The 26,159-nt window shown below is 40.3% G+C and overlaps 1 protein-coding gene across 2 annotated transcripts in view; it reads left to right on the forward strand.

Moving 5' to 3' along the window:
• samtor (S-adenosylmethionine sensor upstream of mTORC1) overlaps positions 1-26,159 on the forward strand; it is a 154,630-nt gene that overhangs the window by 39,631 nt on the left and 88,840 nt on the right. The window contains exon 2 of one of the 2 annotated variants that reach the window (XM_072485288.1): positions 5,863-6,094. The exons of the other annotated variant lie outside the window; for it this stretch is intronic. Coding sequence (XP_072341389.1) covers positions 5,985-6,094 — 110 coding nt within the window. The 5' untranslated portion in view covers positions 5,863-5,984. The remainder of the gene's footprint in view (positions 1-5,862; positions 6,095-26,159) is intronic. 2 annotated transcript variants of the gene reach the window in all.

Consider the following 26,159-nt stretch of genomic DNA (forward strand, 5'->3'; position numbering starts at 1 on the left):
CTCAAACCATTTTTCTACTGATACTAATTTTCATCAGCTCACTAAAACTTGTGTTTCTCAGAACTTTGTGAAGACAGAAGCAAAGTACAAATTTAGTTCCTCGCAGGGCGGCACAGTGGTTAGCACTGCTGTCTCATGGCGCCGAGGTCCCAGGTTCAATCCCGGCTCTGGGTCACTGTCCGTGTGGAGTTTGCACATTCTCCCCGTGTTTGTGTGAGTCATTTCTTTGTTCCTTGTTACGAATTCCCTAGTTTCTGACTGTAAGGTCATTGTTTTTGTCAATCTTTTTCTCTTTACATGCCGATACAAACTTTTACAGTCCGTTTTTATGATCCCCATTAGCCTACTTTTATTTGTATTTTCCCCTTCTTAAACAATCCCTGGGTCACCTTTGCTGAATTTTAAACTGTTCCCACACCCTCGGGTCTATTGCTTTTTATGCTAATTTATATGCTTCTTTGAATCCAGTACTATCATTTATTTACCTTGTAATCCATGGTCTGGCCATAGTACCCTTTCTTCTCTTGCGCCAAATAGGAACTTTTAAAGTTCACCTATTTGGTCCTTTAATGCCTGCCTTTGCCTGTTAACTGTCCTTCCTATGAGTAATTTTTCCCAGTCCATCATGGTGAACTCCTGCCTCATATCATCATAGTTACCTTAATTAAAATTCAGAACCCTGGTCTCAGAATCAACTCCCTTACTATCCACCTTGTTGAAAAATTCTATCATATTATGGTCACTCATCACCAAGGGCTCTCTCACAACCCGATTGCCAACTAATCCTTTCTTATTCGTCTTGCTGTCTTTTTCTCTTGTTCTTCATTCCCCTTGCTCTGAATCCTTACATAGGTTCCCATCCCTCTGCCATACGTATTCATCCTATATATCAAAGAACAAAGAAAAGTACAGCACAGGAACAGGTCCTTTGGCCCTCCAAGCCTGCGCCGACCATGCTTCCCGTCTAAACTAAAATCTTCTACACTGTTTCTACTCTGAGTAGCACATGGCACTCGTAGTAATCCTGAGATAGCTACATCTGAGGTCCTACTTTTCAACTTGCTTCCTACCTCCCTATGTTCTGCTTCTAGGACCTCATCCTTTTTTTTTACCTACGTCATTTGTACCAATGTGTACCACGACAATTGGCTGTTCACCCACTCCCTTCAGAAATTCCTGCAACCGCTCTGAATCCTTGACCCTAGCACCAGGAAGGCAACATGCCATCCGCTCACAATTGAATTCCCTATGACTATTGCATTTCTACGCTGTCTGCTCCTCCCCTGTGCAGCAGAGTCAACCATGGTGCAATGAATTTGGCCGCTACTGTTATCCCCTGAGAGGTCATTCTCCTCAAAATGGTATATCTGTTTTGCAGGGAATAGCCACAGGAGATTCCCGCACTGCCTGACCAGTCCCCTTCCTCTGCCTGGTGGTCACCCATTCCCTTCCTGCCTTTGGAGTCTGAGCTTACAGTGTGTCCACCTCTCTAAACATGCTATCCACGACACTCTTGCCTCGCGGATGCTCTACAGTGTCCCCAGATGCCGCTCTAGCTCCGAAACAGAACCAACCAGGAGCTGCAGCTGGAGACGCGTACTGCACACATGCTGGTCCTGAAAATTGAGGCTTTCCTGGTCTCCCACATGGACCACGAAGAGCAGACCGCGGCTTGGTGCTCTCCTGCCATGTCTTACCCCTTTAAGTTAAATTAATCATTTCAATCATTTTAATGTGGGAGCAACTAAAGACACTGCTAATTATTAAAAAAGAGAGAAATTGCTGGGAAAACCCAGCAGGTCTGACAGCATCTGTGGAGAGAGAAACGAAGTTAAAATATTGAGTCTGTATGACAACTCTTCCAAAGAGTCATATGGATTTGAAATGTTAACTCTGTTTCTCTCTACAGGTGCTGTCAGACCTGCTGAGATTTTCTTGCATTTTCTGTCTTACTTTCAGAATTCCAGCAGCCACAGTATTTTCCTTTTAGTAAAGAAACTGCTGTCTGGTAGTCCTCTAATGACTTTAGTCACTGAGTCATAAAGTAAACATTTTATTTCCCAAAGGAAAGAAAGGTTTGCCCCAAAGGTCCCAGTGACAGGAACCATTGATCTAATAGTAAGGAATAAAACATGAATATATCAGAAACAGCTGGTTTAGTGCAGTTCCTAGGTTTTTGTCCAGCCGTTACGATCGTTACTTCGTGCTTCAGAGTGAATGCTGACATTGTTGAGTCATTGTGCAGGTGTGCCACGCTCACCCTCCCTCGATGCAGGAACCTTGAACGATGCTTAAACTTCACCATTATTAGTTACAGTTTGCTTTATGCTGACTGTGAGCAGTTATTCTGATTGGTTGAGTACAAAAACATCTTCCGTCTCAATAAGATATTGCTGATGTTTCCATGCTACTGAAGTCTGGCATTTTCACTGGTGTTGCACAATGTTACAGCAAATGCCCAATAAGCACTGAAGCAAGAAGTAAAGCACATACAAATACACGTTCTACTTCTTGGCTTGTTGTGGGCGGCACGGTGGCACAGTGGTTAGTGCTGCTGTCTCACGGCGCTGAGGGCCTGGGTTTGATTCCGGCCCCGGTTCACTGTCCATGTGGAGTTTGCACATTCTCCCCGTGTCTGGGTGGGTCTCACCCCCATAATCCAAATGATGTGCAGGCTAGGTGGATTGGCCATACTAAATTGCCCTTAATTGAGGGGAAAAAAAGAATTGGGTACTCTAAATTAGAAAAAAAAGTTACTTTCTGTCTTGCCATTTTACCAACAAACAAACATGCCAAGCAAGTGAATACTGAGTTTACATGCCCACTGAATTCAATTGTTATTCAATTTTTACTGATCAAAAATGAAATTAGCCATATTGAACAACACTGGAATAAAACAACGCATCTCAGGAATCTGGCATTGTGAGATTTATAAAATTTTCCTTTTAAATAAAATGCCTTTAATTTGCCTGCAACGTCAAAAACTGTGTTCTGTTAAGGAGGTTCAGAAGTTGGAGGGAGTATCTATGAAGTCATATGTTAGTCAAAATTTGTTGTAGGTAGAACACGCGGAAGCTGAATGTGAAACGAAGCCAAGCTGTGTACGTCAGGGTGGAATTTGGATGTGCAGTAGTGTATGGCATTGTGAACTGGTTATTTTGCTTAATTTTTATTTTAGTTTATTTCTTTACCGTATCTTTCCCTGTTCAGCACTGGGTAAACCGTGAGATGGTGAACTTTCTGTTTTTGACTTGCACTTTGATTGGTAGCGTGCCATCTTGTCATCATTGTCGTAGCTATAAATGCTATTCTCCACTCCCCCACCTTTAGAGTACAGAATGTAGCTGGGTGTTGACTTATTCTGGGGAAGGAATCAGTCATTTCCAAGAGAGGCTCTCCTTTTGATTAAAGTGGAAAGGAAAAAAAATGTATGAAAATAGAAATGTTAGAAAAATAGAACAGGCCCTGCAACATCTGTAAGAAGGGAAGACAAATTGTGACACTTGGGAATATACGCCTTATCAGAATGAGAATATGCACTACACAGTGAGTCAGATCTTTTATGATCTAAATTATTTGAAAATAACCTGATCACTTTGGGTTTCTATGATTGACTGTTGCACCAGTACAGGAGAGAATGTACCTCTGCTATTAGATCAAAGAGATATAGTTCAAAACACCAGCAGTACCACTGCAATCCCTTATTTTCTAAATAACATTTACACACATTATTAGGCATAATAAAAGGCATATTAACAAAGCAAAGACAACAATGATCCTGGGACTTAATCATGAGATTCTTATAAAATTAAGCTGGTTCCCACTGAAAAGCAAAATTTGGAAGTAGTTATTTTTTTTTAAATACAGAAGTGTATGGATAATTTGAAATTTTAAGTAAATGAACCTCATTGCATACAATTACAGGATTAGCATGCATGGAAGCCTCCTGCAAAACTAGAAATATAAATTTTTCTCACTTAATAGCAAATATGTAGAATGAACCTGCATCAAAAATGAACGTGCCATTTAACTAATTTAAAAGGCACATTGCACGTAACTACTGATTTTCCGTAACCTTCATTTCCTTTTATATTTGAGCATATGGATGATTGACTGGAGCATCGTGACTGAACCTTTACCTTTCTTACAATGCCATCCATGATGCATCAATTTGGGATTGAATAATGTAGAATTGATGCCCTTGAGGTTTTTTGGTGTGAATGTTTTCACATTCAGAGCCTGGAATTTCAGAGCTTCCTTTTCTTGAGAGTTTTAGCCAATGTTATTCACTACCTGCTTAAAATTAACTAATTAATATATATATGACAAGACTGATTGTACCTGGTAAATTGGAAGAGTCAGCCTCAAAGGCCTTCTCTCATTCAATGTTTTGTTTATGAATGTTTTGTTCCATCATATTGATATCTGCTGTTAAGATATCTTAGGATTTTATTCGAGGCTGTCTTCTGGGGGTAAAAATGAAATTGTCAAGGGCCTGAACTGACTTCTTCGACTAGCTTAAATTTAAAAGTTGACTTTGTTTTTTCCTTCTTTCAGTATTAACATTTTGAAAGCATCAACAATTTGACTTTCCTGAGGAAGGGGGGCAAAATAGGCAGATAATGTGTTGGATGTCCCCTCCCACAAGCTAGTTTAAAAAACAAAATCCTCTATTCCTTTCCTGATCTGGCGATGGTTTGATCAATTATAGTTCCGTAGCTGACTCAGTTCTGTGTCATACAAGTGGTTGACAGCTGGGCCATTGGAGAAATGTTCCTATTATAATTGCATATAACACAATCACAAGTTCAGTTTTTGTGGGTGCTGAGACAGATTTTCTTTGTATGGGTTGGGGAGGATAATGAAGAATATTTAATGCATTAGGCAAATGCCAGTTAGCTATTTGGTCTTCTATTATTCAGCACCACCAATAACCAGGGGGAAAAATATGATATTTCACAATGTGCTAATACAGTGCTGAATTTATTAATATTTTGAAATTAACTCCTGTATATTTGTAAGATTCATTAAATATTTAAACCGTTTTATGCTCTTGGGAATTAGAATGCTGGCATTTTGGATTCATGATAAATTCAGCTTCACATGTCATGTCAAATGATTGAAAGTGTCACTGGAGAGGAAAGTAAACAGTTTAGTAATACAGTACACTACCTTTTAATGGAGGGACAAGTTGGCTGAGTCTTGCGCCATAGTCAGACGTTCTGAGATTGCTGTGACTGACGATTCTTCACTCTTTTTTCCTCCATACTTAATAATAATGATAATCTCCCCTCTTCTCAAACAAACTGATGTTCTCCCCCCCCCCCCCCCCCCCCCTTACATTTTGTTGTCTCATTTGTCCTGATGCATAACAGCAAAAAAAAAAAAAACCTTTTCTAGGTTTGATTGCTAGGCAGTACCTGTAAATCTCTATTGCATTACCACTTCAGCAAATCTATATGATGAAGAGGGTGGAAAGAAGAGAAATTTAATCATAGAAGTCACTTTTCCATTTCCTCCTTTTGAAATTCCAGCATGTTGCATTTTAATATGATAACTCTATTGACAGGTTCATTGTAAAATTTCCCCCAAGATTGGTTATTGCAGCTGTTGACGGTCTTGTTTGCATGTATTGGAATTGCAATAATGAATCCTTTTTGGCCTTACTAGAAATAATTGTTGACTGAATTTATTTTTACAAAAGTTGAGAGGCCTTTTTGGTGGTTGGTTTGTATACGTTTGTTCTGCCCTTTCTGATAAAATGGGACTTCCTATGTTGGCAACTTCTTAAAAATCTGAGTTCACAAAACACATTTGTAAAAAAGAAAATAGAATTACAACTTTTGCCCCTTTCCTGTTTAGGTTCCCCCATTACTGTCACCTGCCACCACATGATCTCCTCTAGCTGGGAGTGAGCGACGGTCTAGATCCTGGATGTCTCTGTTGCTGCTGTCAATTGCTGCTTTTTGATTAGCCGGCAGGAGATGCCACTTCTACTGGGTGGGACTGGCGCTGCTAGTTCTTCCTTTCGCCTTCCGATGGATCACCTTACTGCTGCACAACACTTCACTGGTGAAGCTCTCGGTGAGGACAAGTGAGTTTGAATGTCCTTCAAAACTGGAATTTGAGAGCTTGTGACCAACACTCTGGTTAGTAGTCCAGTGCTCCTGCTGCTAAAACTGCCAGACAAGTTGAAAGCTGACAAACTTGAAAGCATTATAGTTTTTTAAATAAGCAAGCGCAGGAAGAAAATGACATGTCAACAGAAAACTAAGGCAAAATTGAGCTATTTGGAAGTTTGCCGGTAGTATACAAGAAGTTAAAAGTGCAAACCAAACATAATGTTGGAAAACATCAGAAGTGAAAATGACAAAAATGCAGTTGTGCTTAATCATGGCAAACATCCGTTTGGTTTATCGTGGTATCAATTCTAATTAAAACCTAGAATGAAACCAGTCTGTCTTTGATGTTCACACTCCAGTGATGGAGAATACTGTTGGAACACATCTATGGTTTACAATATACAGACGATGAAGACAGCTAGCATCATCTACATCCATATCACCCTGAGTACTGGTGCAGTTGAATCCTGACATACAACTGTTTTATCATGAAATGGTGTTTTAAAATCAGAATTGCTGTAAATGACAGTCTATTATCATATTTTCACTTTGTTACCAATTTAACAATACGTACAAGTACAATACGTACTTGTGTACAATGAGAATGAACTAAATGTGATTTGACACCATGATATTGTAAGATTTTTGTAGATCATAGAACATATCCATTGTGTATGCAGTATATTCAGAATTTCCAATGCTCAATCTAAGCCCCTGTTCCTGAAACAACACGCACCCAAGCGCGCGTGCACACCAAATTCTACCGAATAGGTCTGAGGTTTACAATTTGCCTTATTTTAGTTTTGGTCCTTGTTGTACCTCTCTCTCAGTATTGCAGAACTTGAACATTGCTGAAAAGGGAAATATGTTGCCAAATGTTTTTGGCTTGCACTCAGTCAGTTTGAAATTTGGCATTTCTGTTGTCGCAACATTCCTTTTAATGTATGTGGCTTTGGTTAATAGACAGGAAACCGAGAGTAGGAATAAATGGGTCTTTTTTTGGAGTGGCAGGCGGTGACTAGTTGGGGGTACCACAGGAATTAGTGTCTGGGCTGCAGCAATTCACAATTTATATTCATGATTTCGATCCGGGAACCAAATTAATATTTCCAAGTTTGCTGATGACACAAAACTAGGTGGGATTGTGAGTGGTGAGGAGGATGTAAAGAAGCTTCAGGACAATTTAGATTAGTTGAGCGAGTGGGCAAAAACATAGCGGATGCTGTATAATGTGAATAAATGTGAAGTTATCTACTTTGGTCGGGAAAACAGATTAACAGATTGTTATTTAAATAGTGATAGATTGAGAAATGTTGATGTACAAAGGGACCTGGGTGTCCTTGTACACCAGCCACTGAAAACAAGTGTCCAGGTGCAACAAGTACTTAAGAAAGCAAATAGTATGTTGGCCTTCATTGCAAGAGGGTTTGAGTATAGGGGCAAGGATGTCTTACTGCAGCTGTACAGGGCCTTGGTGAGGCTGCGCCTGGAGTATTGTGTGTATTTTTGGTCTCCTTCCTATAGAAAGGATATACTTGCCGTAGAGTGAGTGCAGAGAAGATTCACTAGACTGATTCCGGGGCTGGCAGGATTGTTGTGTTTTGAGAGATTGGGTCGTCAAACCTGTATTTACCGGAGTTTAGAAGAATGAGGGAGGATCTCATTGGAACAAAAAATTCTAACAGGGTTGAAAATATTGAATGCGGGGATGATGTTTCATAGAATTCATAGAATTTACAGTGCAGAAGGAGGCCATTCGGCCCATCGAGTCTGCACCGGCTCTTGGAAAGAGCACCCTACCCAAGGTCAACACCTCCACCCTATCCTCATAACCCGGTAACCCCACCCAACACTAAGGGCAATTTTGGACACTAAAGGCAATTTATCATGGCCAAACCACCTAACCTGCACATCTTTGGACTGTGGGAGGAACCGAAGCACCCGGAGGAAACCCACGCACACACTGGGAGGATGTGCAGACTCCGCACAGACAGTGACCCAAGCCGGAATGGAATCTGGGACCCTGGAGCTGTGAAGCAATTGTGCTATCCACAATGCTACCATGCTGCCTCTGAAGGCGGGGTGGGAGACCAAGTCACTGAATATATTTAAGAAGGAAATCACTTTCTAGACACTAAGGGCATTAAAGAGTATGGGGAGAGAGCGAGAGTGCGGCGTTGAGATAGAGGATCAGCTTTGATCAAATTGAATGGTGGAACAGGCTAGAAGAGCTAAATACGCACCTTGTTTCTATGTTTATAGCAAGTGTAAATGAGCCATATTATGAGTTCAACTAATTATCTTAATTTGGATTATTGATATCGCTATTGGTGCACTCAGGACTGTTCAGCAATCACATCTAATATTAGACGTTTTGATTTTTTGCAAGCATTGTCTGGTTGAGTACTCTGCCTATCACGAAAGCCAGAGGAACATGCTGTTTATTTTATCAGCCAATCTTTGGGATATATGGCTGACGTACCTGGTATTGGAGTGGCACTGACATTCATACCCAATTATTTGGTAGAAAGAACATTTTTTTCAACTGCAAGCAGCATCCTGCTAGTGGAAAATCCCACTCGCGTAGCTACTGCATAGTAGCAATGTAAAATGTGTTTGGGCAATACTTGTGTTATGGGTGAGGCGTTTTCAGAACCCCAAAATGTATCATGGAGTTCAACCAACCTCTCCCTTTAATGGATTTGTTGCTTTTCCTAGCACATGGCTTTTTCCCTAGGTGTGGGATTACAATTATGGACACGTGGGTTTTTAAACACAAAACACTGTTTATTCCATGAACTCAACTTAACATCTTAAATAAACATTGGATCTCTTAACACCCCTTACTTCAAAGATAACGCTGAAAATAATACACCACTAAATAATCCCTCAAAATGTTCCTTCAAACATCCAAAAGGCTTCAAACCTTCAAAACAGTAACACACCAGTCACAGTTAATATATATATTTTCTGTTTTATGGCAGAGATATATATGCTTGGTTGGCTTCAGCACCTTGCTTTCTTCCTGCAGCTCTCTGGAAACACAGACACACACACACAAGCTGCTTTTTCAAACTGGCTTTCTCCCTTCAAGCAACTCACAGCAAACCAGAACTTTCTCATGCTGCTGTCTCCACTGGCTTTCTCCTTTTAATCAGCTCACAGCAAAACAGCCAGGCACTTTTAAGCTGCTCTCAGCAAACCAGCCAGGCACTTTTCAAAACTGAAACTTTAAAATGGCTGAACTGAGCTGAGCTCCACCCACTCTATGACATCACTGCTTTCTTAAAGGTACATTGCTTAAACATCCAGTTCTTAACGGCACTCTCGCATGACACCTCTCCCCAAGAAAAAATAAATAAACCATCAACTTCAAGATGGTTTCATTTTTCACTTTTGCACCATCCACTAAGAAATGCACACAGTAAAAATACTTTTACGTTTCACGAAAAAAAACACACGCAAACAGGCATAATAATGTAGTCCATTTTTCTTTGGTCTTCTTCCTCCAACCAAAATCCTTCTCGATTGACAGTCCCTTTGAACAAAGTCTCTGCACGATCCATCCATTCCTCTACTCCTTGGCATTTCTCTTCAGAATCAGATAATTTAGTTCAATCTGACCACAGAGCCCCTTGCAATTCTCCAATACAAGAACATTGGTTACCATAGCTTTCAGGCAGTCAAATGCCTGTTGAAAGTCTGCTGTCCATTGAACTTTTTTACGTTTCTTCAGCAATTCCATCAGTGGGATAATCACGCCACAAAACTGTTGCACAGCTGTTCGATCAAATCCACTCATGCTAAGAAATCGCATTATTTCCCCTCGTCTTGAGTATATCGGAATCGGAACCTCCGCAAGGAAAGTGATTCAGGCTTCTCCAAATTCACTTTCGGCTAGGTTCATCACCAAACCCGCCTCCTGAAGTCGATCGAAGAACTCCATACAATGTTTTAAATGTTCTTTCCATTTCCGGAAGTTGAAAATAAAAGCAGATTGTCCCAATTTCTCAATGCAATCCCTCAAACGTGGAATAGGATAAGAGTCCGTTCTTATAACTACATCACCTTTCGATAGTCCACACACAACCGTTGGGTACCGTCTGGTTTAGGTACCATCACTATGGGTGAGCTCCATTGGCTGCAACCCACTTCAATTATGTCATTCTTCAGCATACTCTCAATCTCTCTGTTAACCTGTGCCAGTTTTAAAGGATTAAGTCTACATTGGTGTTGTTTGATAGGACAGCATTTCCCACATCTACATCATGTATAGCCATTTTAGTACTTCCCAATTTATCTCTACAAACTTGCCCATGTGATATCAATAACTTTCAGGTCAGTTTGTTTTTCCTCTTGAAGGTAACTTAACAATTCAGCCCAATTTTTAAGAACATCCTCGTTTTCCAATTTAATTTGAGGTATGTCAAATTCACAGTCATCCGGATTTGGTTCGTCACTTTGAGTTAGGATCATTAAAACCTCCTTTTTCTCTCCTTCCCTTTCAAAGTACCTTTTAAGCACATTCACATGACACACTCGGTGAGTCTTCCTTCTATCTGGTGTTTTTAACCACATAATTCACCTCACTTAATTTCCTTTCAATCTGATACGGTCCACAAAACCTAGCTTTTAAAGGCTCCCCTACCACTGGTAACAACACTTAAAACTTTACCCCCACTGGCGAAACTACAAACTTTGGATTTCTTGTCCACTACCAGTTTCCTCACATTTTGTGCAACTTTCAAATGTTGTCTAGCCAATTCACCTGCTCTATTTAATCATTCCCTAAAATTTGACACTTAATCCAATAGTGTAATTTCCAATTTCTCACCCACCAATTTTTCCTTAATCAATTTAAGTGGTCCTCTTACCTCATGACCAAAAATTAGTTCAAAAGGACATTTGGTAGACTCATTAGGTACTTCCCTAATTGCAAACAATACGAATGGGATTCCTTTATCCCAATCCTCTGGATAATCTTGACAATATGCCCTCAACATTGTCTTTAATGTCTGATGCCACCTTTCTAACGCTCCCTGCGATTCTAGTAACTCCGCCACAATCCTTTTAGCTGTAATATTACGTACTGGAATGGCCTCTGGAAACCTCGTAGACACATCCATTACAGTCAAAAGATATTGATTCCCACTTTTTGTTTTAGGAAGCGGTGCTATACAATCGATTAGGACCCTTGTAAAAGGTTCCTCAAATGCTGCAATGGGTATTAAGGGCACTGGTTTTTATCACTGCTTGAGGTTTCCCTATCACTTGACATGTGTGACATGATTGACAAAATTTAACTACATCTTTATGTAGTCCAGGTCAATAAAAATGTTTCTGGATTTTAGCTTGAGTTTTCCTTATTCCCAAATGACCTCCCGCTGGTACCTCATGTGCAACTCGCAACACCTCCTTTCTATACCCTACCAGCAATATTACTTGATGAACTTCTGCCCACTTTTCATCTGCCTGCATATGTACAGGTCTCTATTTTCTCATCAAGACATCATTTTTACGGTAATAACACTCTGGTATACTCTCCGATTCCTCTTCCGTATATGCTTTCTGATATATCTATTTTATTTCTACATCTTTCTGTTGTAACTCCGCCAATTTTCCTGAACTAAAAATATCTGCCTCATCCTCCACCTGTTCTTGTTCTTTTTCAACCATCTGATCAAAAATCGTTTCTGATAATTGCACTTCAACTTCATCTTCACTCTTTCATTTCTCCTCTTGTCTTAACCTGTGACTTTGCGACCTTGTTACTACACAATCCAAAAAAATCCCAGGATATTCGTCCTTCAACACTTCAGTTGACTGATTTTCCACTGGCTTATCAACCACAGTAGGCATAACCACCACCTGCGATCCAGCTATATCATTACCCAAGATAAACTGTATTCCTGGACAAGATAGTTTATCTGTTACTCCTACTACCACTTCACCACTCTTCACTGGACTTTCCAACCTTACCTTATATAATGGAATGCTACTCCTCTCACCCTGAATTCCACATATCACCACCTTTTCTGGCAACGTTCTTCCCAAACTACATAATTCCTCATCTCTTACCATTAAAGATTGACTAGCCCCTGTATCTCTGAAAATTGTGACTTCTTTACCTGCTCCTCCTGATACACATGAGTAAACTTTACCCACACAAGTAAATTCTTCAAAGACATCTGGCACCTTCTTAACAATTACTTCTTGAACAGGCTGTACAGTCGTTTGCACCTCCTTCGCTTCCCTTGGGCTTTCCTTTTCCACTCTAACAAACCCCACTGTCTTATCCTGTTTTACCACATCAACGTTCCCAGTGCTTTTCTTCAACCACCAACACTGTGACTTTACATGGCCTAGTTTATTACAGTGAAAACATTTGAAACTTTTCATTTCTTTTCCACCCTCCTGGATTTATTTTTTAATCTGAGGTACATTCTCTTTATTGTCTCCCATCAGATCACCTTTACCTTTACCACTTGAGTATTTCTCATGTCCCCAGTTTCTATCCCTCACCGGCTGAAACTGACGTCGGAAACCAATCTTTGATTTATGAACTAATTCATAATCATCTGCCATTTCCGCTGCTAATCTCGCAGTTTTAACCCTCTGTTCTTCCACATGAGTTCTCACTACATCAGGAATTGAATTTTTAAAATCCTCCAAAAGTATAATTTCTCTGAGAGCTTCATACGTTTGGGTCTATTTTCAAAGCCCTTATCCACCTCTCAAAATTACTCAGTTTGAGCCTTTCAAACACCATGCATGTTTGACCAAATTCTTTCCTTATATTTCTAAACCTTTGTCTGTAAGCTTCAGGCACTAGCTCATATGCACTTAAGATGGATTTCTTCACCTCCTCGTACGTTCCAGATACCTCCTCCGGTAGTGATGCAAACATTTCACTAGCTCTACCTACCAGCTTTGTTTGAATCAGTACTACCCACATGTCCTGTGGCCATTTCATTTGTTTAGCTACCTTCTCAAATGAAATGAAAAAGGCTTCCACTTCCTTCTCATCAAACCTTGGCAATGCTTGGACATATTTAAATAGATTCCCACCAAGCCTTCGACTATGACGCTCTTTCTCACTATCCTCATCACTATCATCCAACTGTACGTTTTCCTTTACATCTGCCAATTTTAACTGATTGTCATGTTTCATGGCCAATTTCTGAAGTTCAAACTCCCTTTATCTTTTTCCCTGATCTGTATCTCTCTTTCTTTTTCTTTTTGTTCTGCTAGGGCTATTCTTTCTTTTCTCCTTTCTTCTCTCTCCTTTTCTTTTTCCTCTCTCTTCTCTTTCTCTTTCTTTTTCCTCTCTCTCTCTTTCTCTTTCTTTTTCCTCTCTCTCTCTCTCTCTCTCTTTTTCCCCTCTCTCTCTTTCCTCTCTCTCACTCGAAAGCAAGCCGCTTTAATTCTTTCATGTTCCATTTGTTTAATTTGCAACTGAATTTTTGCCATTTCCAATGAGTCAAACTCTATCTCAGGCAACCTTAAATGCTTAACCACCACCATAATTACCTCATCTTTTCGCATTTTGTCAGGTAATGTTAACTGCAATGTTCTTACCAAATCTTAACAGTCTGCTTTTCATTTCTGTCTGTAAAGTACTACGTGTGACATTCTCCACCCCCAAAAACTTCTGAGCCTCTGAAAGAGCCATTGTTCACAACACTCTCCCCACTTAAACTAAAATACCACACCGGAAAAGCAACAATCCTTCACTGTCTTTAAGTTCACAAAAGCCAATCCAATAGATAGACTTTTATCCCGGACGAGCCCCCAATTGTTATGGGCGAGGCGTTTTCAGAACCCCACAATGCATCATGGAGTTCAACCAACCTCTCCCTTTAATGGATTTGTTGCTTTTCCTAGCACACGGCTTTTTCCCTAGGTGTGGGATTACAATTATGGACACGTGGGTTTTTAAACACACAACACTGTTTATTCCATGAACTCAACTTAACATCTTAAATAAACATTGGATCTCTTAACACCCCTTACTTCAAAGATAACGCTGAAAATAATACACCACTAAATAATCCCTCAAAATGTTCCTTCAAACATCCAAAAGGCTTCAAACCTTCAAAACAGTAACACACCAGTCACAGTTAATATATATATTTTCTGTTTTATGGCAGAGATATATATGCTTGGTTGGCTTCAGCACCTTGCTTTCTTCCTGCAGCTCTCTGGAAACACAGACACACACCCACAAGCTGCTTTTTCAAACTGGCTTTCTCCCTTCAAGCAACTCACAGCAAACCAGAACTTTCTCATGCTGCTGTCTCCACTGGCTTTCTCCTTTTAATCAGCTCACAGCAAAACAGCCAGGCACTTTTAAGCTGCTCTCAGCAAAACCAGCCAGGCACTTTTCAAAACTGAAACTTTAAAATGGCTGAACTGAGCTGAGCTCCACCCACTCTATGACATCACTGCTTTCTTAAAGGTACATTGCTTAAACATCCAATTCTTAACAGCACTCTCGCATGACACTTGCAAGAAGTAGCATGCATTCATACGTCGGGTCCCGTTTTATGCAAAGAAAAGGAATGCCATCATGGCATGTATATTTTTGAATTACCTGGGATCTTGGGGAGCCTGTAGTTCCCCGGTGCTTTCCCCATTGCATTGTCTCTGCCAATCAGAGCCAACTTGCCAATTAATTCACAAACTTTTCTCCTGGCAAGTAAGTTGTTGTGATCAATTGAAATTTGGCATTCTTGCATCTGTCCAGATGAGTGCAAGGCGGAAAGCTTTGGCAGCATGTCTCTCTTTTCAGCAATTTTAATTTTCCTCCAAACTCTTAAATCGTCCAGTGCAAAGTTTATTTTAAAAAGCAGATGCACCATGAGCCAATCAAAATGAAATTACTGTACAACCCAAGAGGAATGAATTACAGCTTTTCAGCATACTCAAAGATGTAGTTGAACTTGAGGAATGCACTATTGCTAGCTTATAAAAACATTTAACGGGCCACAATTAATTAAAACTTACCATAGACACTTATACTTATCTAACAGTTCAAATTGTTAACGGGCACAATTAATAAGTTAATAATTTTGAACATGCAGGGTTTCTGTGCACTATAGGTACAGTGTCCTTTAGGCCTGGTCCTTTAGGCAGATTGAATTTGGGATAGTGACTGCTTATGCTCCTTGGGCTGATGGCCTCCTAAGCTTGATGGGTTTACCAGCAGAATCAAGTAAACACTTGCTGGTTGTCTCTTTGTCTTGACACTTACATGGAGACCTGATTCGGCTCTAATTCCAGTGTTGATGTTTAGATTTTTACCAGGGTTCAAGAGTGTGGTCGAGCTCCAGAAACCTCCAGGATCAATAGTATTATGGCACTGTAACACAACAAAAACGTACATTTGTATAGCATTTTTAAAAAAACTTCATGAAACATCCCAAGGTACTTCACAAAAACATTATAAAATATATGACACCAAGCCACATAAGACATTAGTCAAATAACCAAAGGCTTGGGCGGCACAGTGGTTAGCACTGCTGCCTCATAGCTCCAGGGACCCGGGTTCAATTCCGGCCTCGGGTGACTGTCTGTATCTGCGTAGGTTTCCTTCGGGTGCTCCGGTTTCCTCCCACAGTCCAAAGAAGTGCAGGTTAGGTGGATTGACCATGCTAAATTGCCAATCAGTGTCCAACAGGTTAGATGGGGTTACTGGGTTACGGGGATGGGGTGGAAGCATGTGCTTAAGTAGGCTCTTAAGTTGGCAGGGATTTTATGATGCTGTAAAATAGGTAGGTTTTGAGAGGTGTCATAAAGGAGCAAATGAGGTCGAAGTGTATGGAGGAAACCCCAGAGCTTGGGGCCCCAAGCAGCTGAAGGCACCACCACCAGTGCTAGAGCAGTTATAATTGGGAATGCATAAGAGGCCAGAGTTTAAGAACACAGGCATCACAGAGTTGTCGGTTTGAAGGCTATTGCAGAGATAGGAAGGGGTAATGCTGTGGCGGGATTAAAAAACAAGGATGGGAATTTTAAAATCAAGATGTTGCTTGATCAGGAGCCAAGTTGCAGATTTCCTACAACATCATAAATGGTCCAGCTTTCTTGCTTCAAAAATATTTGGCTTGAAATAATGCACTAGAGATAAAAGCCTGAGGATGATACCTTTTGGAATGAATCCTACTAAATTTTGGGAAGACTTTTAGATTGATTCTAAATGCTCCATTGTATCAGCTCCTTATATTGGTAGGCAGGTCTAGTTTAAGTGATTTAAAAAAAAGAATAAAGAACCCAAACATTTTTATCCAGCGCCTTCCACAACCGTAGGAAGCCTCAATGTTTTGCAGCCAATGAATTATCTTTTTGAAGTACAGTCACTGTTGTTCTGTCAGAAAACAAACAAATCAATTTGTACTCCGTATGGTTCACCAAACTGGGGTGAGTTAAAGACCAGTGTATCTATTTAGGTGGCATTGATTGAGAGGATTTACTGACCAAGACACTTGGAAAAACTGGCTTGATCTTTTGAAAAGTTCCATGACGTCTTGTATATCTACAAAAGTAGGTAGGTGGAGCCTTGATCTGATACAAGAACAAAAGGAATAGGACCACATGGAGGTCATTTGGTCCTTCGAGTCTGCTACGCCATTCAGTCAGATCATGGCTAATTTTCCATCACAGCTCCACTTTCCCACACTATCACCATAATCTTGTGAATTCCTAGCCATTGTTCCCAGGGATCACTCATTAATATGCAGATGGTTGTTAGTTTCAGTGCTGTCTGGGTTTCTGCAAGTTCTAATACACAGGAAACTTTGCACCTGCTAGTTTTTTCCTGGCTTGACTGAATTTCCCTGCATTCTTTGCGGATCTCCATTTTAAGTCGGGAAGTGGTCAACCCAGGTGGCTACAGCAGGATCCATCCAATATGTTCCCACCCCCTCCTCACAGATTGATATGTTCCCTCACCAGTAATGCAACTCCCCCACCCTTGCTGCTACCCCCTCTTTCGTCTAAAATGTCAATATCCTGGAACATTAAGCTGCCAGTCCTGTCCTTCCTTTAACCATGTCTCTGTAATAGCAAGAATATCATAATTTCCCCACATTAACCCACATTAATCAGGGATCTAAGTTCATCCAACTTACCTGTTATACTACTTGTGTTAAAGCAAACTCACTCCGGACCTCCCCCCCGCCATACTAATTTAAACCCTTCTGAACCACATTCGCAAACCTCCCGGCCATGATATTGGTGCCCCTCCAGATTAGGTGCAACCCGTCCTTCCTTATACAGGTCGCAACGTCTGTGCAAGACATCCCAATGATCCACATATCTGAAGCCCTTCCCCCTACATCAGCTCTTTAGCCACGTGCTCAACTGTAGCATCTCTCCGTTTCCAGCCTCACTAGCACGTGGCACGGGGAGTCATTTGAAGTAGAAGATCAAGAAAAAGAAGAACTTGTATTGCATTGTGCCTCTCCCATATTCTGGATACCTCACAATGCTGCACAGCCAATGAAATTACTTTTAAAATGAAATTCTTACTCCATGTTGGGAAATACAGCAAGCAATTAATTTAAGTGTAACGCTCTTTTCCTTACCCATGACTATTCAAAGAATTACAGAATTATGATCACTATTCCCAAAATTCACCTGGCTGGGCTCATTCCCCAATACCAGATCCAGTAATGCTCGAGTGAAGCATACCTGGTTCTTTGTATTGTTAATTGTATTATCAAGGTTAAGGATACGTGGGTGAAAGGCATTAATTAAGTACCTTGAGCACATATAAAGAAAAACTCTTTAAGGGGCTGTTAACTTGCTAATGTGTTAATTTGGTTTTTTTATTGATTTTTCTTGCAAATTTAAATGGTGGTTATGTATATGCTTGTTTGACTCTCCAATTTCTGTTTTTCCAATTCTCTTTCTTTGACTCACCTTGCTTTTCTTATTCTGTCTTGCTCCACTTTTCATTTTCCTTTTCATTATTGCCGTTTGAAGATATTTGTTGCTCAAAGCTCAATGCCAGCTTCACTCACTCTATCTAAACTTTTGCGGACATTGCCACAAGCACAGATGTTTAGTGCTAATTTCACTGCTTTTGTTCTCCTACGAGCCACCTGAATAGTTATCCAGGAGAATATATTGGTATGTTTAAGCTGAAATTAGGTGAGCAAGAATTATTTGCAAATTTGGCTGCCTACAAACTAAGTTATTGTCTAGTAGCTCACTTTCAAAATTGTAAGCTAAAACATAGTCTATCCATATACACTTTCAAATGGTGTTTGATCACGTTAAGGAAGTTTCAGCTGTCATTTATAAAAACGTTTTGACTGATGCTGATGAAAGGATTTCATTTTCCATCAAAACACTAGAAGCAAGAAAATGCCATTCTTGATTTCAGTGAATTGAGGTGTTCTAATGAACAACTCCGATTACCATAGTTATTCTATTGAAAACTGACATATATTGAAAGTTTCAGGTTTTCCAAGAATGTCTCTAATTTTCCCATGAGAGCCGATAGAATTTTAGCTCCACACGGTAATTTAGACCTTCAGCTCATTCCAGATTTGTTTTCCACTTCCCCCTCCCGATGCCATTTTTTATTCAAGAAGTAAAACTGTTCAATCTGAAGAGTGCGGCCTGAAGAATATCCTCTCATTGTTCGATCTGTTCTCGGGTGGTGTAGAATTTCAGGGTAACAATATACAACTGTCCCAATTTTTGCCTGATGCGGAAAAGGTAAAAAGAAAATATGGGCGAATGTGGCCGAAAATAGCCACTGTGACTGAGCGGATTGTAGAACGTCAAATGTTCTGGATTATAAACTAGAAATCACAATTTAATTTCAAATTGAAATACTGAACATTTAGTAATTCAATTTCTAGATATTACAAGGATATTAATGGTGGTTAGTAAGAATTATAACTAGAGATTAAACCCTTGAAGGAAAAGGGTTTAAAAGTATATACTGCCTATTTCCTACGGATAGGTTGATCAGAAGAACAGCTTTATTTTTCAGGAAGGTGAAACTTAAGTCTTTAGTTACCTTCATTAGGGTGCTTAACCTAGTTAAGGATAATGTCAGTTTTATTACAGCCCTAACAGCAGATGATATAACGAATCAATAACTATAAGTTAGCTGAATCTAAATTGAAGGGCAAGTGTCTTTTTTGCAATGCCTGATTTTGCCCTTTGTGTGAGGCCCGACAGCTGAATAAAGCATTCACACCACTGTACTTCAGCTCTATTTGTTTTACAAGATGCTGGTTGAGTACCTCCTGAGCTAGGTGTTCGCTTCTGGCTGCTGTTGAGTAAAGAGTCAACCGTTCTGATCCTTTCCCAAACACCTTTATTTTCCTTGAACACACTCCATACAAAACTCTATCACCACCAGAAGTGCCACCTGCAGCCCCTTTACAAATCAGTGTCAATTATTGGATACTTAACATCAAATTGACATGTAATTGGAATGTCTCCTACCACTCTCTTTATAGACCTGGCTCAGGGAGTGTAAAATCCAGCCCTGTTTATTCCCAACAGCCCTCTGTACTCTGCATCAACTTTTTCTCCAACTGATGCCAGAAAATAGTACACGAGTAGCTGATTGTCAAAGATCATATACCGGCCATTCTTTGATTACGGCCGCAGCAAACAAATGCTCAAACTGCACATCCTATCAATAAACTGGTAACTGATGAGAAGCATATTTTAATTTGCGAGACCATTGTATTGTTTGTCCTGGGCAATGATTTGTTGTTCATTCGGTTGGGAAAGGATTTGAATATACTTCAAGCTTTTGTTACCACCAGACAGTTTAAGGACCGTCTTGACGAATACGTAACTAGAATGGGAGTAGAGGGATACGGTTCCCGGAAGTGTGGAAGGTTTTAAGTTGGGCGGGCAGCATAGTCGGCACAGACTCGGAGGGCCGAAGGGCCTGTTCCTGTGCTGTACTTTTCTTTGTTCTGTGAGTATTCAAATACCTTTTGGCCGATCTTCCATAAATTTGAGGTCGTCCAGCACTTTGCTGTCCTAGTTGGTACCAAGTCCCTTTCACCCAGAATAGGTTTGAACCCTGATTATCATCTTTATTCTTTTATGGGATGTGGGTGTCGCTGGTAAGGCCTACTCCTAATTTCCCTTGAACTGTCCATTGCTGTGGGGTGAGGTAAGAATGTCCCACATTTTCCCATGAGAGCTAATAGCATTTTAGCTCCACATGGTAATTCAGACCTTCAACTCATTCTAGTTTTTTTCCCACTTCCCCTCCCGATGCCACTTTTTGACCAAGGGATGTTGAAATAAATAATATTCAATCTAAAGAGTGCCATGTGTTTCTACAGAACTCTGGACTCTTGCACATCATGCAAACCTTCACCCAGTCTTCAGCTATCGAGGATCTAAGCTCTGGAGTTCCCTCCTAAACATCTCCACTCTAGTTTCTCTGTTATGATGTTCCTTAAAACCTACCTCTCTCTCCTTTGGTTCGGTGTCAATTTTTGTCTTTGCAGGTCCTGTGAAGTGCACATTAAAGGTGCTATGTAAATGTAAGTTATTTACTGGAAATCCAGTGAAGGTTTTGAATTAGTCTGAAACTGAACAAGCAAGACTGATCAAGTACTGCAATGTGGCTTCAGATTGATTGATCAACCAGCAGTTGGAAAAAGTCCATTTTAATTCTTCTGTGTATAGCAGGAAGTATTTCTAACACTGTATGTAGCTCATTGATGGTGGATAAATTGAGCACAATGTTAAACAACGTGAAGCAAGAGATTTTTCTCTCTCAGCCGTTGAAATATATATTTTTTTGTAAAAACAGTGGAATCTATTGCAAACAAAATGAATTGCTTTGGTGAATTCCTTTATGAGAATGAATGTTAAGGCATATGATTAAGATTATAATTGTAATGATGGACATGGATACTAAGATATGTTATAGAATTTGTTGGTTCCTATGTTACTGGGAGTGCAGATGTGCCACCTGTGGTTCGCAGTCGTTCAAGTTCAGTCAGTGCATGAATTATAAAATTGGATTTTCAATCCTGAAATTATTTGGTAACCTTGAAAGATCAGGAAAAAAAAATTCTGTGCTGGAAGACACGACCTATGGTTGATTAGACTTTTGGGAAGCTGCATAGTTTGGACAATATTCATGGTTTCAAAAATTGTACATGGTCTTTTTAGGAGCACACACAACGGATTTGGTTTATTCTACATTTAGTTAATATGCAGGAAGTTTAGCGGAATAAAATAATCATTTCGATAATCCCTTTACCACTCCAGTATGCTTAAAGAAAGGTTGCAAAGATGTCATTCTTAGACTTTGGTCAGTGGATTTTTCAACATAATATGCCTTTCTAAAAGTGTTTTAGTTACTAGTGGTAACCATTTGAGCTGCAAACCCATGATTATGAAAGCCGTATATAATATGTGGTGTTACGGTGCAGTAACAGGAGCCAACCTGTAGGATAGCATGCCTAGAAAAGTACCAGGCAATCGCCATCAACCAATGTCTTCCACTATTTGCTTCAAATTGTCTGAAACTTGCATTTCCTGAATGATCCCATCTCGTCTGTCCTATGCCTATTGTGTTTGTAAGTAGAAACAGCAGTTTTTAATGTTACAAAGATTTAACTCTGTGGTGTTGCATACAAAATTGCCCAAAACAAGAAGCAATTTTTCGATGAACTTTCTATGAACTAGGTTTCATTAATCAGTCTGAAAATTCTACTGAAGTTATTCAAGCATTCATATTGCAGCTGCATTCAATTCGTAGATTGCAAAAGCAATCAGAATGTTTCAGATTTGCCAGTAACTGCAACTCTATCCTATGTCCTCGACAGACTGCCATAGAACAGCTCTGTCGTTCACTTTGACCTTCTGCCACAGGATTGTATTTGAATGTTATTGTATTGTTTCCAATGGCTCCCTGTAAAAGAGCCCATTTTTTTCACGATCCTTTCAACCTCAAATGCTTTTACTTCAGTCTCTGTTTTGTCACTGAATCTTGAATGCCGTATTATTGTACTCTTTGTGACATAAAGGTAAAGACCTAGATGTTGAGAAGGCATTCTTATACTATACACAGCATGCCCTACCACATGGTATTATGTTGAGTGGCCCAAGCTGCTGTTGATGTGAAATAAAACTTTATTATCTACTTTTTGTGGACCACTCGACAGAGCAGCACGTGAGAGAATGTATGGGAACCAGTTTAAGAATATGATCTTAATACCTGGGTCTTTACCTTTTCATTTGCAGTTTAATTTTCTTGTGGTGTAAAATTCAGGCTTTATCCTTGGTTGTTATCTATTGAGTTGTATATCCGGCAGGATATTGAACTGTTTTGCCAGATCACACTTACTAATTTTGAGCATTATATTAATGCCTTCTACAATCTCCACTGCATTGTAAGGGCAGCACAGAATGAGTTGTCCTTGGAATTTCAAATCAGCCATGACCGATGCTAAAAAGATGATGCTGAGGCTACTTGTATGTCAAACGTAGGGCAGTCCAAAATGTCATGGCTAACAATTGCAGTTCCAAACCAATATGGTGACAGACTTTGCAATCCAATAGTAATGTTGATTGATTTGTCTACCTCACTAATGGCCTGGTCACTGGGATTGGGATTCGTCCTACTCAGGTAGGCAGGTGATCCTTTCTGAACAAGCATGGAAAATGTATTGATGATCCGAACCGGTTTGGACCTGGAACTTTGCCTACTAAGCTCCAGATAATTCTGCAAGCTATTGGCTTAATCGATAGAGTGATCGTCGCTGGGCAAGCAGCGAGAAGCTTACCAGTTATCCATATTAGAAAGCTTCATAGTTTCAGTTGTTGAATGTCAGCATGTTTAGCCCCTGCATAAAGTTGGCATTCCGTAAGTCTTGCCTCTACCAACCTGTGCCTAAACACTCTGGACTGTTAGGTAAGTGCTGAGTAGCTCGATGAAAAGAGGGAGTGTACATAAGAAAACTGAAGGCATACCGGTTTAGAATTTTCAGGAGCTTAACTTGTAAGCCTAATAGGGACAGAATACAAGAGCACGGAGGCCATGCTGAACTTCACAAGACGGTAGTTAGACCTCAGCTAGAATATTGTGTAAAGTTCAGGGCTCTACACTAAAGGGCAGCACGGTTGCGTTGTGGTTAGCACAAATGCTTCACAGCTCCAGGGTCCCAGGTTCGATTCCCGGCTTGGGTCACTGTCTGTGTGGAGTCTGCACGTTCTCACCGTGTGTGCGTGGGTTTCCTCCCACAGTCCAAAGATGTGCAGGTTAGGTGAATTGGCCGTGCTAAATTGCCCTTAGTGTCCAAAATTGCCCTTAGTGTTGGGTGAGGTTACTGGGTTATGGGGATAGGGTGGAGGTGTGGACCTTGGGTAGGGTGCTCTTTCCAAGAGCCGGTGCAGACTCGATGGGCCGAATGGCCTCCTTCTGCACTGTAAATTCTATGAAAGTATTTTGAGACTGGAGTATTCTGTACAGTGGTAATCCCAAGAGTCGGTATTGGTTGAGAGTAAATTGATGGGGTGGTAATTGCCTGGATTGTATTTGTGCTACTTTTTGTGGGCAGGATATAGCTGGGCTGTTTTCCACCTTGTTGGTAGATTCCATTGAACGATCTGGAGCTTGAAGGCTTCAGCACTATCCCCAGGCTGTTTTGGGGACCTATAGTTTTTGCTGTATCCAGTGGGCTTAACTTTTTCTGGCACATGGAGTGAATGGAATTGGCTGAAGACCAGCATCTGGGGCCTCAGGAGGATGTCAAGATCGATCATTCATTTGGCACTTCAAACTGAAGATGGTTGCAAGCACTTAACCCTGTTTCCCACAGTTCAGCTGGATTCAGCCATAATTCTGGATGGGGATGTTTCCTTCTCTGGTTAGTTGTTCAACTGTCCACCACCATTCATGACCAAATGTGGCAGATCTCCACAGCTTTGATCGGACCCATTGGTTCCGGGATCACTTCGCTCTGTTGCATGCTGCTGCTACTGTTTAACATGCATGTAGCCCTGTCAGTCCACAGGTCTTTTTGTAAGAAGACGGATACAGTTCTGCAAAATTTCACTTTTTAAAAGCCATAGCCTGATGACCTCATTTTAAAATATTATTCTGTAACTAATGCTATTAATTTTAATGATTGGAAATTCTTTCTCTGTTAGTTGTTTTAATAAACGCTTTGAACAATGAAGAACCAGCAATGGAAAAACTATTCAAGATACTTGTAGAACAAATAGCAGTTAATCAAGTCATCATCACGGAATATACTTGACCCACACCTCCGTGTAAGATAGACCATTTGTTTTATCATTCACTTTTTAATAATCAAAGTGATTACACATCAATTTCTTGTTTAATATTCTTGATTCATGTTGATGTGCGTTCCAAGCTTTAAAGATCCACTGCAAGAATTATGCTTTTTATTCAACTACACTTGAAAAATGCTGAACTAGTGGCTGGACTAATTACTCATCTGCCCTGAAGTTTATTACAAATGACCTTCATGCCGATAGAATGCTCAACTACCTCTGAAGGTCTAAACTGGTTCTTCCACATTTGATGTGCACAAAGGTATATCCATATACACTAACTGGTCTATAATTTGTCAATAATGCGCTAAAATTAACTCCGTTTGTTCAAGCTGATTGTGCATAGAATCATAGAATCCCTACAGTTCAGAAGGATGCCATTCGGCCCCTGAAGTCTCACCGACGATTTGAAAGACCACCCTACACAGGCTTAATCCCCACCCTATCCCTGTAACCCCACCTAACCTTGGACACTTAGTGGCAATTTAGCATTGCCAATCCATGTAACCTGCTCATCTTTGGACTGTGGGAGGAAACTAGAGCACCCAGAGGAAACCCACGCAGCCACTGGGAGAATGTACAAACTCCACACAATCACCCGAAGCCGGAATTGAACCCGGGTCTATGGCGCTGTGAGGCAGCAGTGCTCACCACTGTCGCCCAATGCAAATTGTCTTAACCTTAAGACAACACCTTTTTTAAGCTCTGTCTCTTGATGTCTTTACAGAAGTCCCATTCATTAAGACAGACTCGACAATCAAGGACACACCATAAGACATGAGTAGAAGTGGGCTATTTGGTCCATTAAGTCTGCTCCGCCATTCAATGAGATCTTGACTGATCTGATGTGATAATCCTCAACTGCTCTTTCCCGCCTTATCCCTATAACGCTTGTTTTAAGTACTTTCCCTCACTAATTTAAAAGTCTGTCTATCTTAGACTTGAACATACTTCACGACCCAACCTCTACAGCTCTCTCCGTCCGGTAAAGAATTCAAAAGATTCACTACCCTCTGCGGGAAGAAATTCCTCCTCCTACCGCTATTAAATGGGCGACCCCCTTCCACTGAGATTCTGTTCTCTGTTCCTATACTGTCCCACAAAGGGAAACAACCTCAACATCTACCCTGGAAAAAACCCCTTCGATCAGTTCTTCGAGATGATGATGTGAGCTTTGTGAAATTTTAGGCATCATAAATGTTTTCTTTCAGACACTTCATGGTGCCCAACAAAACTTGGAGGTATAAACATCCCAGCCGAGTAACTTAAATAATACCAAGAGGTCATGTTCATGTTCAGATTCAGTCCTTCAATAATATCTTTCTCTATATATTTGAGTGTTAGCTTATCATAAGTTGGTAACTATGAAACAACATTCTTAATAACATATGGCAAAACAAACATCTACAAAACATACACATAGTAAATGGCAATGCATTGGTGAGTATTATAGACTTGTGGAAATACAGAACTGTGATTTGGTGCTGGTAAATGTATTTATCTCCGCTTGATATGAAACTGAAGACTTCTTTGTACTTTCCTGTTCCACCATCGCTGGGGACTTGACAAGTTAAGACCTAATGTTGTCTTTCATGGACAAATGGCAAGACCTGTTCTGTTGTGATTTGAGTTGATTTATTATTGTCACATGTATCAGTATACAGTGAAAAGTATTGTTTCTTGTACAAACAATGCATACTGTACATTGGGAAGGAAGGAGAGACTGCAGAATAT

This window comes from Scyliorhinus torazame, chromosome 19 (assembly GCF_047496885.1).
Source record: "Scyliorhinus torazame isolate Kashiwa2021f chromosome 19, sScyTor2.1, whole genome shotgun sequence".
NCBI lineage: Eukaryota > Metazoa > Chordata > Chondrichthyes > Carcharhiniformes > Scyliorhinidae > Scyliorhinus > Scyliorhinus torazame.